The sequence below is a fragment of the Artemia sp. Qi Xiang Cuo genome, chromosome 18 (assembly GCF_049724085.1).
Source record: "Artemia sp. Qi Xiang Cuo chromosome 18, ASM4972408v1, whole genome shotgun sequence".
In the NCBI taxonomy this organism is placed as follows: Eukaryota; Metazoa; Arthropoda; class Branchiopoda; order Anostraca; family Artemiidae; genus Artemia; species Artemia sp. Qi Xiang Cuo.
In genome coordinates, this window is record NC_142811.1 from 56,063,495 (window position 1) to 56,079,536 (window position 16,042).

Sequence of the window (16,042 nt, forward strand, 5' to 3'; positions counted from 1 at the left end):
ATAGTTTTCTGGTTAAGTTTCATCCAATCAATGCGATCACGCTCAACACGAATAACGGTATTAACGAGGTACTGTTGGAAAAGTCTTCCACCGAAATGCAAAGGATTAAAACCAATCCTAAGCAGATTGGGTGTTAAAGATTGCACAGAAAGGCTTTTCGCATGTTCAGGTCGAAAAGCGATACGATTCCTTGCTAATTTAAGCCATGTTATATGTGAATGACTTACATAAGGTGTTTGAAGTAGCATACCCCTTGACCATCCTGAATTTCTAGCTGGATAAAACATTGGGTAGGTAAAGGGCTCCACGCTATGGTCGGTATTTTCTTAAATGACAAGATTTTTGCCTTGCTGTTTTACAACCACTCTATTTGGTGGAAAACTATGGTCAGCATTAACAGTAAACACAGCGCATACTTCATTACAAGCAGGAGGGTTAAACAGTCTATAATCTACACCATCTGGCAAAGTAAAAATGAGCTGGACGTTTGGAGGCTCTTGTCCCAGTGAAGCAGCAAGTTGATTTGCATCATCCTCCACTTCTCGGGTTCTTTTGTAACCTTTGGCGTAACCGTTTGAATCTCTCAATATTTTTTCCAAGAGATTTTTTAGATTACGAGAGATCCCATTATTTAAAGGATGTGTGAGGCGTTCCTCAACAGCTTCATTGGGGTCTAAAAAGTACATTTGGCCATATGAAGGTGGCTCAATTTCACCTTCAGTAGTTTGTGACGGATGTGCCGCTAAATTGATTTTGTGATAAATTTGTCCAGCTACTTTAAAGCTAAATATATTCCGACTATTTATGGTTGGATCGTCGCTTACGTTGAATGAAGCTAAAGCAAAACACGAGTTTAAGTTTCGAATACGTTTATGAAACTTTTCAGAGAGCAAATGACATCCTAAAAAAAGGCAAACCAATTCATTTGGAAATTGAGGTGGTGATATTGCAACTCGACCATGTAAGCAGCAATCTCCAAACGAATTACCTTTGTTTGCTACTCTATCCTCCAGAAAATGGAGGGCTCCACAATGAATACAAGCCCAGTTGAAGGGTCCAAGAGACTTGTATGCAACGTTTACTGAGTTTATGGCATCTTTGTACGAATGTACTTGGTTTTGTGCCACACGTTGTGAGTAACGAAGATTACGACGCCGCTGTTTTTCTAACCGCGTGTGTCTTTGATCTTCATTATAATTTTCGATACGCTCTAGTTCTCGTTTTTGTGTATCTTTACTCTACTTTTTCAATTCTGTTACGCTCTAATTGTCGTTTTTGCATAACTTTTAACCGCTCGTGTCTTTGCTGTTAATTTTCATTTTTCATCGCTCTAATTCTCGTTTTGTTTATTTTTTAACCGTGTGTATCTTTGCTCTTCCTTTTTATTTTTGATACACTCTAATTGTCCTTTTCGCATATCTTCTAACTGTCCGTGTCTTTGCTGTTCAGTTTCATTTTTGACACGTTTATGGATTTTGACTACTTCATATACTTTATTAATGGCTTTTTCTTTAGCTTCCCGTATTGGTGTTGTCGCAACTGGTGGTTCAGGTTGTCGATATTCACATCTTATCGCGTTTGTTTAATTTAGGTGTTGGTTCCACAGAATCATCATTTATAGTAACTGCAACTGCAAATTTTCATTTTCTGGGTCTTCGTTTAGACATTGTGTTGGATAAATAACTGAATATATTTGGAAACGCAGGTATCCGGGTTGCAGCGGTAGCTAGCAACCTAGTAAGAGACGATTACGTCCCATAGTAAAAAACGAAATATCCCATAATTCCTTAAACTAGAGTCAGATAAAAAAACAAAATTCACTATCAGAACCGTGTTGTCCGATACCCTTATGTAGGAAACAAACTGTCCCTTGGCTTGAAAAACAAGGAAAATATATTGGTTTGAAAATCAAGAAAAGTTGCTGAAACCACGATATTCTCATCGACAGCAGGTTTGTTTTTCCATTTTTTTTTTCTCCTCAGCCAGCTGGGCACTGGAAAATCATAGACCTGTATAATGGCTCATTTTAAAGGAAATTCCGACATCTAGTGCCATTTGTAATTAAAAATACAATAGTTTTAAAAATAGAATCAATTTTTTCGAAAAAAAAAACTGCATTTTCGTGAAAAAGGCTGATGAATGACGTTATATCGTATAGCTTGTAACTATGTATGACTTAATCTAAGTAAGAAGCCAAATCTTCTTGCCTATTAAACCCACCTTTTTATCTGCAATCTTGACGAAGTTTTCCATGTCAGTTTCCAGGTGTTTTACATTAAAAGGTGATACTTGAAATTTGTATCCTAGAACCAAACTTTTTTTTGGCTTAACCCATAAAGTACGTATCTCTATGTTGTTTTTCTATAATTCCAAAGAAAAAAAATCAATTTTTTTTATTTAAGTTTTCATTACATAAAGGATCAATTAGTTATAAATGGGAATTATGTAAGTTTAATTGGTATCATGACTGCAGAGATAGCTGAAACCTAGTAAAGAACAAACATGGCACATATTGGACTTAGTTAGCTGCCTCATCTTCTGAGGTTTGTCTCTTACTATTCCAAATAAGAAAAAGCCATAGGCTTTTTCCTGTTTGTAATTTTCGTTGACCTCCTACTAGGTTGCTAGCTACCTCTGGAACACGGATCCAGTTATTATAGGCTAGTGTTCTTCCTTTATTTGGTTATAACCTAAGATTATGACGTCATTCCTCAATATTGTACATAAAAATACAGTTTTACGTAAAATATAGTAGAGAACGAACTCAAGCCCAAAAAACTGAGCCTGTGGTTCATTTATATAATTTTTTTAAAGTTACTGTAAAGAACATACTTCAGCCCATAGTAACTGGATTAAGAATATCATTTAATATTCAAACAAGTAATTTGTTGGCTTTGGTATAAGAAACTGGGTAGTGATGGAATTCGAACCCAGTACATCAACGAACGAACTGTATTCCAAAGTAACTAAAGTGTTATGAGGAGTCATTATATAGATCATGATGCAAAACATACTTTATCTTTAGATAAGATAGTATAACACAATTTTTTTTATTATTGTTTTCGTAAGAAATCATCATTGGTAAAACTTTTCTTATATAAGAGGAATGACGTCATATGATTTCATGACGTACATGAAGTCAATGTAATTTTTTTACGTGTATAACGTCATTGTAATTTTTTATGTCATGATGTATATGACGTCAATGTAGTTTTTTACGTGCATAACGTCATTATAATTTTTACTACATAGCGTCATTTGCATAAAACCAAAATTAAGGCTCTTAACGAATTTTTTCAGACTTCTGATCTATCTAGATGTTTTTTATGCGAGAATATCCCAAGATACCTATTTTTCGAAAAAATATGGAGCCGTTTTTGACAACATACATACATATATACACATATTAACAATTATTGTTCACTTATAAAGATAGTATACAATATCTTAATTTTTGTAAAAAAAAATTTTATGCGAGAATATCCCAAGATACCAATTTTCAGAAAAAATATGGAGCCGTTTTCGACAACATACATATATATATACACATATTAACAATTATTGCTCACTTATGAAGATAGTATACAATATCTTAAATTTGGTAAAAAAAAATTCCAAGACCATACTGCCTTTCTATGACAAACAAATAGACGTTCAAATTTCGATAAGTCCATTTATTAGACAGTAAAAACAGATACAAGTCTGGATATTTTGACCAATATACAGTGATCGTTATCTACTGATGACGATTGTTGTATATGTGGTCGAAATATCAGGACTTCTTATCCGTTTTCACTGTCTAATAAATAGACTTATCCCTGTTTGAACGTTTATTTGCTCTCGGCAGAGTATAGTACCGTTGCCTACTAAAGAAACTTTATGCGTACGGTGTTCGTGATTGTCTTATAAAAGTAATTGAGAGCTTTCTTTCTGATTGTTCACTGCGGGTTGTCCTCAACGAATTTATTTCCCGCGAATATTCTGTGGAAGTAGGGGCTCCCCAGGCCAGTGTCTTGGGACCTATACTTTTCCTCAGGTACATAATAAACGCCATGGGAGACAATCTCCCAGGACCTCTGCATCACTTTGCTGACGATACCACGACACACTCAGCCTTCCTAAGACACGAAAACCCTCCATAAGCCTCCCTACAGATGGGTCTTTTTAAAATTGAAAAGGGGGCTGATGCATGGATGACCAACTTCAATGAATCGAAAATAAAGGAGCTTTTTGTTACCCAATCGAAGGTGCCACGTGAAAACCCTAGTTTTGTTTTCAAAATGAAACTGCAATGAGAGTTGACGAGGGTCGTGTACTTGGGATTCATTCTTGACCGATCTCTATTGGAATAACCTTCTTAGTAGGGTGAGAACCTCCTGCGCAAGAAAGCTGGGAGCTACTCTTTGCTGCATAAACTCTTCCATCCAACTGGATTATCACACTCCAAAAGTGTTGCATCATAACCAGAGCTGAATATAGATTTCCGCTATATTCTGTTGCTCTGAAAACATTGTTGGCACCACTCCAAAAGATCAAGAATAGGGCAAATAGGGCGGGTTGTGCCTCTACAAATGGCTCGCTCTACCCTCTAAATGACAGGTTTTATGTAGCGTCGATTGCACTTTTCTTCAAGTACAAAAGTTCGTCTCCCTCAGACGAGCTCTCTCGCATTGTGCCCCTCTTTGTCCAGCCATCAAGGCTTATCGGTCCAGTTATCTAAATGAGGGCACGCCAAGAACTGAGTACTTGAGGAACAGCTTCATCCGGCGTTGCACTTCTATCAGGAACGATCTTCCTGGCGATATTATTCCTGCAAATCCCACTGTTGACTCCTTCAAAAGAAGGTTCAATGGACATTTAAAACCTTGAGGTATCGGAACGAGGTAAATGAAGGGGTTTTGCGCCCAACTTATGTTAATTTCTGCTCGTTTTGAGTTTGACTCGGTTAATTATTTTAATTTCTGTTCGTTTTGGGTTTTATTTATTTATCAATGATGATTTGTGGTAGTTTCACACTTGGTAGATTATTTTATTTTATTTTTGCTAATTTTTTGTTTAATGGAGCTCTTTACTTGTCTTTGAAAAACTTATTTTCTAGAAAAAGTTTTTTAATTAATTTCTGTTCGTTTTATATTGACATAGTCTTTTCAGGGAAATAGAAAATAATACTTTAAATCTTTTCGTTTTTTAAGACTTTATAGTTTGGCCTGCTATCTGTATGCCGGAGAAAAATTTTCAGCAATTTTTAACAGCATATACGCTTTTAAAAATCTGGACACAGATAGTACTGTCTAATTTAGTTTCATAACTCCTCTAGTTGACATGTAATGGAAAACTTAATACCATTTGAAAAAAAATCTGTTTACTTTCTTTGATTGCTTGGATACACTTACACAATTTGGATTTGGTTTAATTTTAAGAGCAGAAGTAGCCCCAAACGTTTGAACATAATACCCTCAGTCGTTCTTGGGATAATGCTGAGATGCCTTATTGGGAATTAGCATTATCACAGTGCATTTTGATTTAATATTAAGTCAACATTTAGTTTTTAAACATATAAAAATAGGATTTGAGGAAGACTAAAATCTATTCTATAAATCATATACAACAACTTTCTATATAAACCTTTCATGCCTCCAGGGCATAACTTACAACCCTTGCGCTGAGGGCTCTGAGGGGTTTATCATCCTAAAAGACGTAATTTTCAGAACTTTCAACTACGTTGAACAAAATGGATATCTCAAAATTTTAATTTGATGGGTTTGGGAAAATGGCGGGCGTGAGAGGGGCGTTAGTCGCTATCCAATCACTTTCAACTAGTACAAAAGGCACTAGCCCTTTCAATTTCCAATTGAATTAGCCCTTTTGAAGTTTCTACGATAACACTTTCAATAAAAACTTTATATGCCCCCAGGGCATAACTTACAACCCCTGCCCTAAGGGCTATGGGGGGAGGGGGTGTCATCCTTAAAGACCTATTCTCCAAAACTTTCAACTACGTTGAATAAAATGGCTATCTAAAAGTTTTTGTTGGATGTGTTTTGGGAAAAGGTGGGCGAGAGATGGGGGTTAGTTGCCCTCAAATCACTTTTGACTATTAAAAATTGTACTAGTCCTTTGAATTTCAAATCGAATGAGCCCTTTTTCAAGTTTTTACTATAAATATTTCTTTAAAAACCTTATATGCCCCCAGGGCATAACTTACAATCCTTGCCCTAATGGATATGGGGGAGTGTCCTCCTTAAAATATGTTTTCTATCTGGAAATTAAATACCCTGAACAAAATGGCTATCTCAAAATTTTGATTGGATGTGTTTGGGGGAATGATGGGCGTGGGGGGGCAGTTGTCCTCCAATCACTTTAAACTATTAAAAAGGGCACTAGCCCTTTCAATATCCAGTCGAATGAGCTTTTTTTTAAGTTTCTACGACAACGCCTTCTTGAAAAACCTTATATACCCTCAGGACAACTTAAAACCATTGCCCTGGGGGATGGTGGGGAGTGTCCTCCTCAAAAACAAATGTTCTATGTGGAAATCAACTACGCTGAACAAAATGGATATCTCAAAATTTTGATTGGATGTGTTTGGGGGAATGAAGAGCGTGAGGGGGGGGGGCTAGTTGCACTCAAATCACTTTCGACTATAAAAAAGGGTACTAGGCCTTTGAATTTTCAGTCGAATGAGCCTGTTTTGAAGTATATACGACAACGCCTTCTATAAAAAACCTTATATGCCCCCAGGGCATAACTTAAAACCCTTGGATTTGTTTGGGGGAATTATGAGCGTGGGGGAGGGGGCTAGTTGCCCTCCAATCACTCCCGACTATTAAAAAGGGCATTAGCCCTTTGAATATCCAATTGAATGAGCCTTTCTTGAAGTTTATATGACAACGCCTTCTATAAAAACCTTATATACCCCCAGGGCATAACTTAAAACCCTTGCCCCGAGGGTTGTAGGGACGTGTCCTCCTCAAAAACATATTGTCGATCTGGAAATCATTTACGCTGGACAAAATGGCTATCTCAAAATTTTGATTGGATGTGTTTGGGGGAATGATGGCCGCGGGGGGGGGGGCGGCTAGTGTCCCTCGAATAACTCTCAGCGATTGAATAGGGCACTAGCCCTTTGAATTTAAAAGCGAAAGAGCCTTTTTTGAAACTTTTAGGGCACCAGCTTCTATAAAAGCCTTATAAACTCCCAGGGCATACTTGATGACTCTTACCCAGAGGGTGTTGGGGGAGTGTCCTCCTCAAAGAGATATTTTTATCTGGAAATCAACGACGCCGAACAAAATGGCTGTTTCAAAATTTCGATTGGATGTGTTTTGGGGAATGATGGGCGTGGGGGGGCTAGTTGCCCTCCAATCACTTTCGACTATTAAAAAGGGCACTAGCCCTTTGAATTTCCAATTGAATGAGCCTTTTTTGAAGCTTCTACGACAATACCTTCTTTAAAAACCTTATATGCCCCCAGTGCATAACTTAAAAACCTTGCCCTGAGGGCTGTCGGGGAGTGTCCTCCATAAAAACATATTTTTTATTTGAAAATCAACTACGCTGAACAAAATGGCTGTCTCAAAATTTTGGATGGATGTATTTGGGGGAATGATGGGCGTGGGGGGGGCGAGGGGCCCTCCACTCACTGTCAATTATGAAACAGGGCACGAGCCCAGTAAAGGTCTAATTGAATGAGCCTTTTTTAAAGTCTCTACTACAACGTCTTCTATAAAAAACTTTATATGCCCTCAGTGCATAGCTTAAAACACTGGCCCTGTGGGTGGTGGTGGATGGTCCTCCCCAAAAAGATTTTTATTTGTAGACATCAACTACGATGAGCAAAATGGCTATCTCAAATTTTGATTAGACGTATTTGGGGGAATGATGGGCGTGGGGGGGGGGGGGGGCTAGTTGCCCTCCTATCACTTTCGACTATTTAAAAGGGCACTATCCCCTCTGATTTCCAATCGAATGAGCCCTTTTCGAAGTTTCTACGACAACTCCTTCGATACGAAGTGCCCGGGTATGGAAAAAAAAAACAACAAAAAAGAACAACACATTGTACCAACATCGTTCTTTACTTAGGCAGCGCTAGCTCGCTGCCTATGATACTTGGATTATTTTTTAACAAAGTGAGGGCTCGTTGCTCTCTGATCACCTTTGACTCTTATAGAGGAACCAGAACCTTCAATTTCCGATTAAATAAGCCTCCTCCAAAGTTTACACGACCACCTTCGAAATTTATACGGCTTTGTTATACGACACTGGGACTATTTCTTAACAAATTGGCTATTTCAAAATTTGAACCAGATACATTTGAGGAAAAGAAGTTGTGGGAGGAATAGTTGCCCTCCAACCACTGTCGACTTTTAAAAAGGGAACTAGAAGTTAAATTTCGGTGGCTTCTGTGGTTAAATTTCGGTGGCCTAAAATCGGTTGCCACAAAACCACTTGCTTAGGGTGTGTTAACAGTAATCCTTTTTATGGTAATGTCTGTTGCTTTTAAGTTTGACTTGATTATTTATGCTTGTTTTGCATTTGAATTAGTATTTGACTTTATATCTACTATTCCTTGGTTTAATGTAGTCCTGGTTTAATAACTAGCGCATTAATTATTAACTGATCCGATTCAGATTCCAGTGCTTTGGTCCAAAGAAGACTAAAATATTAACGAACAAACAATCCGAGGAATATTGAAAGTGTATACATGTATATACCCACCCATTCTCAGATACCTTGCGTCCATGCAGTATATCATTTTTTCCTGAATAGAAATGCACTCCATACAAATAACGATTATAATCGATAATTATCAAAGACTGCGTGTCAACGTTCGAGCAGAGGTCAGTCTAAACGGCCAGGAGCTCCTACAGTTGCTAATAGAAGATTGATAAATAGGTGCCAGCTAATTATTCTATTCTATTTAAATTTCTTCCATTGAAATATAGAAATTCAAAAGCTAAAGAAAATTCGTAAATATCATTAGTTGCTAGTGTTTGGTGTAATTATCTTTCAGCAATGTTCCAATTTTTTTTTTTTTTTTTTTTTTTGAAAGTTTGTCTTTGAATTTTTTTTTATTTATGTCCAAAAGTGCTGTGTCAAATTTGTAAAAATTTTGAGAATTCATCTTAAAATGAAACGAAACTGATCGAATGATTAATGATAGATTTGAAAATTCGGGACAATGCTTAGTCCTCATCAACAAGGGACCCCTACTAAAATCAGCCCATACAAAAGAATTTTTGCCAAAAGAAAAGTACCAGCGCTTTCAATGCAGGTTTAAAGTCTAAATATTGTCATTTTGAAAAATTGGCTGATTAGATTTCTCAAGCTTGTTTGTGAATTTATTGGCAATTTTCTTTCAGAAATTGAAGGCTCATTTCCAAATGAAGACCAGCTGGCGTTTGAGATTGCAAATCCTGATTTATCACCTAAGCTGGAGGATAACACTCTGATCAGTTCACCCAGTCTATCTGCAAAACTTGAAAAAGATTTTCTTTCTCCTAAATTTTATTTAGCTACTAGCAAGAACGAAGGTGAAAAGCAAATAGCTTTCTTTGTGCTGGAATTAAAGTGTGTGTTTTTGGTGTACTGATGGCTAGGGCCCGACCGATATGGATTCTTGGATCCAATACCGTTATAAAACAATAGCACATTCCGATAGCCAATATAATTGCCGATAAATTCCCCCCCGAAAAAAAAAACTAAACCCGATTTTCTCTTCCCATATTCATACTCACATGTTTCTCCCTAGTCTATTATATACCAAAGAATAGACTTAACAATTAACTGTGGATTCCAAAGAATGCAAAAAAGATTTATTTAGAAAACATTTAGTAAAAACAGAGAACACTGATATACCGCTTGAGCATCACTTTAATATTAGACTTGTTTCTTGTAAATTATGGTTTCTATAACCATCAAGGTATTCTGATGAAGAAGAATACCATAAAGATGATCAATATTATTCATGGAGCATCGCCGAAATAAAGAGGCATCTTTGCTCATTATCACTTCTTGTTAATTTTTGTTCAGCATTTTTGCTAAGGGTGGCTGTGGAAGCTGGGGATACGTCTTATTTTATTGGTAGCTGAAAATTCTAAAGATATTTTTAGTGTTTTGAGGCTGACTAGGTCCCCGCTCTGTCTTTTTGCTACCCCCCCCCCCCAAAAAAAAAAAAAAACTGGAGCATCTAATCAAACTTTACGTATGGTCTGTAACCCAGGAGCATGGACCGTAAATTATGCAACTTAAAAGTTGATTGGAGAGAGATTTTAGTTGGATCTCTCAAGCAAAAGGATTGATTTGATTTTTTTTCGGGGGGGGGGGGGGGTCAATAAAATGGCCCACAAAATCATTGTCCGCTATTAATTTCATATGGAAGGTAGAGCTGAAGTAAATGAGCTAAATCCAACCTAATTCATTTTTGGGGACCCCAGTCTACACGATAAAACTATTAAGAATATTCGGCTCCCAAAAAACTGGAGCCCATAAAAGCGCTAAAACGCTTATTCTAGTTGGAACGCAGGTCTTCCAACTGTAGGGCCCGAAAAGGGTCCAAAAATACTTTCCAGTTGATGTAACAAAAGGAAACCAAATGTTTTGTTTGAAGTGGAACGAGTGTGTGGGAAGGGTTGGTAGAGGGGGCAGAAATTGATTAAAAAATGTTTCGTCCCTGGTCAGTTTTAAACTTACAGTTGCAAGTTCCTTGGTTAAGGTTAGCTTAATGTGAAATAGATAATTGGGGACATAATCCACGTGTTGAAGCTTGCTCCTAAAGCTTCTGGGCCATGAGAGCTCTTCTACGGGGAAAAGACTATGTTGGGAGCCCGGACTCCTTAAAACTAGGGCTAGGAAACGATTTTACCCTTGACTTGTCATTTATACCTGAAAGTCCTTGTTACAAGCAAATCCCAATTTACCAAAGAAAAAATATTTGTTTGCCTCAAAATGTAGCTCTAGAAGGCCGAAACTTTTTACTGCATTCATTGAAACTCAAAATCGTTCATGGCAGAAGGGGACATAATCCACAAGGAAAAAGTTAGTTTAAGGGGAAGGCTTTCCATAAAATTACACCCAAAAAATGTAAAGAACTTTTTTAAATTCAAAAAAAAGGTTATGTGAAAAAAATTGATCTGGCTAAAAGGGCAGCACAATTTATTCAGAGGGAGGGTTATCTGATGCCCAAAAACGAAGCAAAACTTTATTTGTCCAAGATTAGTTTGAAACTTTCAGCTGTATGTCCCTGTCCCCAGAGGCATCTGTTGTGGACAACCTACAAATTTGGGCATGATCCTCCCTATATTGGGGTAAGAACTCTTGTTTTTTTTTGTTTTTTTTTTCTTTCTCTTTCTTCGTCAGTTCAAAGCTTGTATCCCAATATTACAAACGACAAATATTAGTTTCCCCGAAAAGGATGGAAACTACTATTTTCAATTTGGTTTGAAACCTATATCCTTAAAATTAACTAAAATGAAAGCGGAAAATATTAGGTTATTGTCGCCTGAATGTCTAACACAGCCACAAAAATGTCCTTCCACAAAATATTATTCTTGGCCTTAATAAAGCCGACAATTAATTCGTAAAAAAAGCCGAGAATTAATATTGAACATATTGAAGCTCGAGAGCAAAATGTGCAAGAAAAATGTCCATTTGGAGCACAGTCCTACTTCCAAGGATAAAAGGCCTCAAAAACTGTTTGCTTGAAATTTTCAGGTAACGTTTTTGGGCTAAGAAAGCACACATTGGTCAATATTGAACAGAAACAAAATTACTAAAAACGCCAGGAATTATACTGATTTTAATTAAGTAATAAATCTACATTCAACAATTTTTTCCTATAATCTCAATCATTATCATAAATTACTTTTTTGTTGTTGATACTTTAGTGCACATAATCTGCAATCCTCAAAAAAGATACCATTTTCTGTAAATATGCAAATGAAGTTCGGGTCATTTAAGGGGGGGGGGAGGGTTCTACGGTTCTTTTAGATAAGTATTATTTAAAACCCTTAATAAGCTTTGTAGTATTACTCTCTTGTTTCGATATTTCATTTCCTATGACAAATAAAAACAAACTGCTTTTAATCATTTATTCATAACTTGCTTTTAATAATTTGTTGGACATTTGACAATGTTGAACATACTGACTTTTTGATAATTTTTCATGATACCAGAATGGTTTTTTCAGCTTTTATGGGGGTTTTGTCAGCTCCATCTACTCAACTGTTTGTATGGGTGCTATAATTTTTACTTCCAATTTACTGAACCCAACCCTAAGCTTTTATTATCGTCGTTGCATATGAAATGGCTGTGTATGCCGCAATGAGCCATCTAATATAATTGCAAAACTAGAAACCGACTCAGGTTACAAATACAAAGTAGAAAGTGGAACTGATTTAAGAATAAGCTCTAATCATAATAGGGTAGCATATTCAAATAAGAAAGGGTACACTTTTGTAAATTTTTCAGGTGCTGTAGAACAACGAACATCCAGGAAAATGGTTTGGGTTCCTTCAGAGCTGAACACAAATCAAAGGGCCCGCACCGGAAAAAAAAACCTTTATATGTTTAATTTGCAATAAAAGGTTTACTCGGGCTTATAGTTTGAATACTCATCAGAGAATCCATACTGGGAATAAACCATATGAATGTGCAATCTCTAAAAAAATGTTTTCTTACAATTCGAATTTCATTAAGCATAGAAGAATCCATTCTGGGGAGAAACCATATGAATGTGCTATATGTAAGAAAAAATTTTCTGCCAACTCAAATTTGATTATCCATACAAGAACGCATTCTGGAGAAAAACCGTACGAATGTCCCACATGTAAGAAATGGTTTTCTAGCAATTCTGATTTGAGTAAAAATACAAGAATTCATTCTGGAGTGAAATCATACGAATGTATTACATGTAAAAAACGGTTTACTAACAGTTGGGGTTTGAGTATGCATAGAAAAATCCATTCTGGAGAGAAACATTATGAATGTACTACATGTAAGAAACATTTTTCAAGGAGCCATCATTTGAAAATACATGCCAGAATACATTCTGGAGAGAAACCACATGAATGTGCTATATGTAAGAACAAATTTTCTGCCAGCTCAAATTTGATTGTCCATACCAGAATACATTCTGGAGAGAAACCGTACGAATGTCCCACATGTAAGAAACGGTTTTCTAACAGTTCTGATTTGAAGAGACATGCAAGAATTCATTCTGGAGTGAAAGCATACGAATGTACTACATGTAAAAAACGGTTTACTAATAATTCGAATTTGATTAATCATAGAAGAATCCATTCTGGAGAGAAACCATATGAATGTGCTATATGTAAGAAACGATTTACTAACAGTTTGGGTTTGAGTAAACATACAAGAATTCATTCTGGAGTGAAACTGTACGAATGTACTACATGTAAAAAACTGTTTTCAAGAAGTTCTGGTTTGAGTGCATATTAGAAAATCCATTCTGACGAGAAACCGTATGAATGTGCCATATGTAAGAAAATTTTTTTTTCCAGCTCAAGCTTGATTGTCCATACAAGAACCCATTCTGGAGAGAAACCATACGAATGTCCAACATGTAATAAACGGTTTACTAACAGTTCGGGTTTGAGTAAACATACAAGAATTCGTCCTGGAGTGAAACTGTACGAATGTACTACATGTAAAAAACTGTTTTCAAGAAGTTCTGGTTTGATTGCATATAAGAAAATCCATTCTGACGAGAAACCGTATGAATTCACTGCTTGTAAGAAAAGGTTTTTTACAAAGTTCTCCTTTAAGTATACATAGAGGAATCCATACCGGAGAGAAACCGTATGAATGTGTTATATGTAAGAAATTGTTTCCTAACCGATTGGATTTGAATTGACATAGAAAGAACCATGCTGGATATAAACTGTATGAATGCACTATGGTAAGAAACACTTTTCAAGGAGCTCTCCTTTGAGTAAACATACAAAAACACATTCTGGAGGGAAACCGTATGAATGTACTGTGTGTAAGAAACAGTTTTCAAGCAGTTCTGCTTTGAATAGAGATTCATTCTGGAGAGATATAATTTGAGTAGGGCTTGTGTAAGAAAACTTTTAAAAATTTTATTTGAGTGGATTTTAAAGAAAATTTTACTTACGAGAAACAGCATTAGAGAGGCATATGTAAAAAAGAGATATCTGCACATCTCGGTTGAGCAAACATATTAAAATGCATACAGAAGAACGTATTGCATCCAACAACTACTTTTCTATAAAACCCTCACAAAACTTAACATTGTAGAAATTTCCAAGACAATTTTTACCTAAGTCTTTTAAACGTAGTCTACAAATGCAAAAGAGTGCTAAAATACGAAGCAGCAGAAAAAGAGTGATTTTGAATCCTTTACACGCATTTGTGTTTCTAGCTTATTTATTCCTAGTTTATAGTAGATGTACTAGTTTTCTCGTTTATACCTTGCTTCTATTTATTTTATGTCAATGGCAGTGCCAATTTATGTCATTTATTTGCAGTTCTGCGATTTATGCCATATTATCTGTGCTTTGCTTGAGATCAAATAAACAGCTTAAATTCAACTTTGATTGTTCAACTCAATATCTTTAAAAGATAAATTGAACAGTTTGCTTTAGCAAAGTGCTATGCATAAACTCACAAAATACTAGGCATGAAGTCGTTTAATCCCATCCAGGCATGCTCAAATTGTTAAGATGAAATGACATCGTTTAAACGTCTGACAAATTTTGTGACAAGAATGTGCTAATTAAAAGTTAGGTTTCCAAATTCAATCTTACCTTGATCACAACGAGTATCGCTCCATCCGTCGTTTGGATATGGAATCCTTTTGTCTATTCTCGAAACTCTGATTGTCCAGGTTTTCACTAAAATTGGGTCTTTAATACCTGTATCAGTACTGTTTGGAACTTATGGTTGATGTTGAAGTGATATTGTTTTGAAACCCAAAGGTATCTAAAGGGGTGGATAGCAGCTTTCTGATTTTGGTCCTGAAATCTTTAATTCGGCTCTGAGCAGTGGTTATAATTCACAAAAATCTGGGAGAACGAGGAGATAAGGATTTTTTTATTCTGATTCGAAGACTTGAAAAAAAGGATTTTTCAAGATGATTTATTTGAGCTTTTCAAGGGAACCCCCATAAAATTTTCCAGGGGTGGAGGCACCAAAGAAAATCAGACTCAAAGTGAAATTTATTACAAATACTGGTTCCATCGGTGCCCAATATACTATCTATATACCCAATATACAATATACTATCAGATTATGTACATAACTATCGACTTCTCTGAGCACCAAAATTAGCAACCAACAGCCTCGATTAATAATACCTTGTTTCTTGGGTATCAGAAATAGCAAGTGGCCCGACCTGGGTACTGAGGCGAACAATTCAAAAATAGGACAAGAAACTAGCATGTTTATTGCCATAATTATTACGTTTTCTTTACGCTGAATAAAACAATGAAATTGGCCATTTTCCAAGCGACATTTTTTAGGGAGCCTTACTTTCTTTCCAGTCTTTCGTGTAAACTGGGGTACTCAAAACTATATTGGTGCGCATTTATCAAAGGACATGAAGCTGTACCTTTCATTTGCACTTGATCAGGTATAAAGTATGCCCAATTTATAGGTATAGGCCCAATTTCAGGTATGCCCAATTTATAGACCCTCTCTTCCAAACAAACACAATCCTATTGACCCAGAGAACGACTTCTGAAAGTTTCAAGCCCCTTTTTGCAAAGCAAAGATTCTCTCTAGGTCGTAAGTAGTTTTGCAAAGTTTACGGCCCGGGTCAATTATTCCCTAAGGCTCATTCATTGCACCTTTCCGCTACTTTGAAAGAATTACCATCTCAGAATTCAGATCTCATGTCTTAAAGATAGTGAAAAGGCACTGGTGGGGTAAGGTGGCACTTCAATCACTTTAAAATACAGGAAAATGCACGAAAGTTTGTAGCTTCCCAAAAATTTAACCCCCTCCAAAGTTTCTACGGCCACCCTATGTATATATAGATGCTGAGAAAAAAAGACAATTGTAC

At 36.3% G+C, this 16,042-nt stretch overlaps 2 protein-coding genes across 8 annotated transcripts in view; both read left to right on the top strand.

Moving 5' to 3' along the window:
- LOC148941672 (uncharacterized) overlaps positions 1-15,023 on the top strand; it is a 54,133-nt gene extending 39,110 nt beyond the window's left edge. For 6 of the 7 annotated variants that reach the window (XM_089103860.1, XM_089103859.1, XM_089103857.1 and 3 more), the window contains 2 exons: positions 9,363-9,533; positions 12,469-12,721. In XM_089103860.1, coding sequence (XP_088959986.1) covers positions 9,363-9,533; positions 12,469-12,581 — 284 coding nt within the window. In that variant the 3' untranslated portion in view covers positions 12,582-12,721. Of the gene's footprint in view, positions 1-9,362; positions 9,534-12,468; positions 12,722-13,520 lie in introns of those variants that run through there. The other variant, XM_089103862.1, reaches the window with a different exon arrangement.
- On the top strand, positions 12,667-13,497 carry LOC148941673 (uncharacterized). Its single transcript, XM_089103856.1, has one exon. It carries the CDS (start codon positions 12,667-12,669, stop codon positions 13,456-13,458), a length of 792 nt encoding a protein of 263 aa, XP_088959982.1. The 3' UTR covers positions 13,459-13,497.
- Positions 15,024-16,042: the final 1,019 nt, after the last annotated feature.